This window comes from Eimeria mitis, genomic scaffold (genome assembly GCF_000499745.2).
Source record: "Eimeria mitis Houghton genomic scaffold, Emh_scaff5128, whole genome shotgun sequence".
Classification (NCBI taxonomy): Eukaryota; Apicomplexa; class Conoidasida; order Eucoccidiorida; family Eimeriidae; genus Eimeria; species Eimeria mitis.
Window position 1 is genome coordinate 2,093 of NW_013573423.1, and position 1,916 is coordinate 4,008.

The 1,916-nt window shown below is 52.9% G+C and overlaps 1 protein-coding gene across 1 annotated transcript; it reads right to left on the reverse strand.

Moving 5' to 3' along the window:
* Positions 1-586: 586 nt before the first annotated feature.
* EMH_0080050 (uncharacterized protein) lies at positions 587-1,867 on the reverse strand (the record flags this gene model as incomplete). The annotated part of the gene is made up of 1 exon (XM_013500207.1): positions 587-1,867. One exon carries the CDS (start codon positions 1,865-1,867, stop codon positions 587-589), a length of 1,281 nt encoding a protein of 426 aa, XP_013355661.1.
* Between the last annotated feature and the right edge of the window lie 49 nt (positions 1,868-1,916).

Here is a 1,916-nt window from a genome sequence, read left to right on the forward strand (position 1 = left end):
CGCTGCTCTTTATATTCTCAATTTCACTCTCCACTTCAATGTATGCCGAGCATTCGGACAGCAGTAATATATTAAATTGTCTGTTTTACTTCATAACTGCAAACGAAACGACGACTGTTGCTGCCACTGCTGCCTTTGCTGCAACAGCTGCTAATAAGCTTACTGCCGCTATGGCAGCTTAGCTGCTGCGGCTGCACTCTAGTTATGTGCGTGTACAGCAATGAAGTGTATTCCCGACGGTCACCGGATTTCTCACATATCATACAGGCAGATGCATCATATATGCAGATGCATCTTTCGTTGCAAACGCCGCCGCCATAGTCTCTACAGTCCCTCCCGCCCGCGGCGCTTCTACCCATAGAACTGCAGCTCTAGGATGCTTTTATGTTCTCTGCTACATCAAGCGGGGCTATTAGCTAAAGTAACTGTGTGGCATGTTCAGCCCTAGGTGCAGCAACAAGTATCTGTTGTGCGGCTGGTGCCGGCACTGCTACTTCTACAGCAGCAACTGCTGTTGCTATTCTTCCTGCTGCTCTTGCAGCATACGATGCACCAAAACCAGGACCAATATAAAAGGCTGTCTTACCTATAGCACCTGCGTTTGTGACTGTAAAGGCTGCTGCTGCTGCAGCTGCTGCAGTTGCTGGAGTTTCTGTTGCTGCAACTGCTGCTGTTGCAGCTGTTGGAGATGATGCTGCAGCAAAGCTCCCTGCACCTGTTGTTTCTCACTGACATGGGCTAACTGCATATGTAGGAGTTGCTGTTGCTGTTGCTGCATGCGCTGGTGCTGAGTTTGTTGCAGTTGCTGTTCTTGAGCCCGTAGCAGCAAGTCTTGTTGCATTGCCACCTGTTGCTGCAGTTGCTCCACCATTGCCCGTTGCTGTTGCAACTGCAGTTGCTGCTGCTTGATTAACTCCTGCGGAGTCAGCAAAGAGCTGGCGTCTCCCAGTTGCTGCCGCAGGGGTGGCTGCAGCGTCTGCTGCAGAGGCTGAGGCAGCGGCTGTTGTAGTGGGTGCTGCAGCGGCTGCTGCAGTGGCTGCTGCAGCGGCTGCTGCAGTGGCTGCTGCAGCGGTTGCTGCAATGGCTGCTGCAGCGGCTGCTGCAGTGGTTGCTGCAGCGGCTGCTGCAGCGGTTGTAGTACCTGTTGTTGGGTCGTTTGCTGCAGGTGCTGTTGCAACGGCTGCTGCAGCAGCAGCAGTGCCGGATCCCCGCTAGGGTGTAGAAGCACCCGCGTGCCTAGATCTTGACCTGTGATGACTGTAGAGGCATCTACTACGGGAGTGTGAGTGAGAGAAGAGCCAGGAACTGCTGCAGCAATAGGGTGAACAGCAGCAGCAGACTCCGCCTCAGAAGCCGCTGCCGCAAGGGGAGAAGCCGCACCAGATACAGTAAGCGTTTCAGGACTGACTGCGATCGGCAGACTGCTTCCTGAGCCTGTCATCGTTAGGCTGATCTCTTGCTGTTGCTGTTGCTGCTGTTGCTGCTGTTGCTGTTGCTGCTGCTGCTGCTGCTGTTGCTCATGTTCCCACTGATGATCATCGTGCATCGGCCTTTTAGCCGCTGCTACATCGACGTGCTGGATGTCTGCATCGACGCTAGAAATATCGCTGTCTAACCACTGCATTTTGTGTGAATGCCCGCTTCTAGTGCTGCTGCTGCCACCGATGCTGCTGCTGCTGCTGCTGCTGCTGCTGCTGCTACTGCTGCTGGTGCTAAGAAGAAGCTGGTGTATCTCATCATCTTCATCTTCTTCATCGCTATCTTCGTCTTCATCGCTGTCTGCTTCCTCATATTCTACTCTCTTCCCGCTGGAACCAAAGCCTGTTTGTGATTCTATCACCACCCGTTCCTCCATTGCGTCTATCATTTCGTCTTTTGTTTCTATAAGTGATTCTTCTGCTGTTTCTTTATGATGG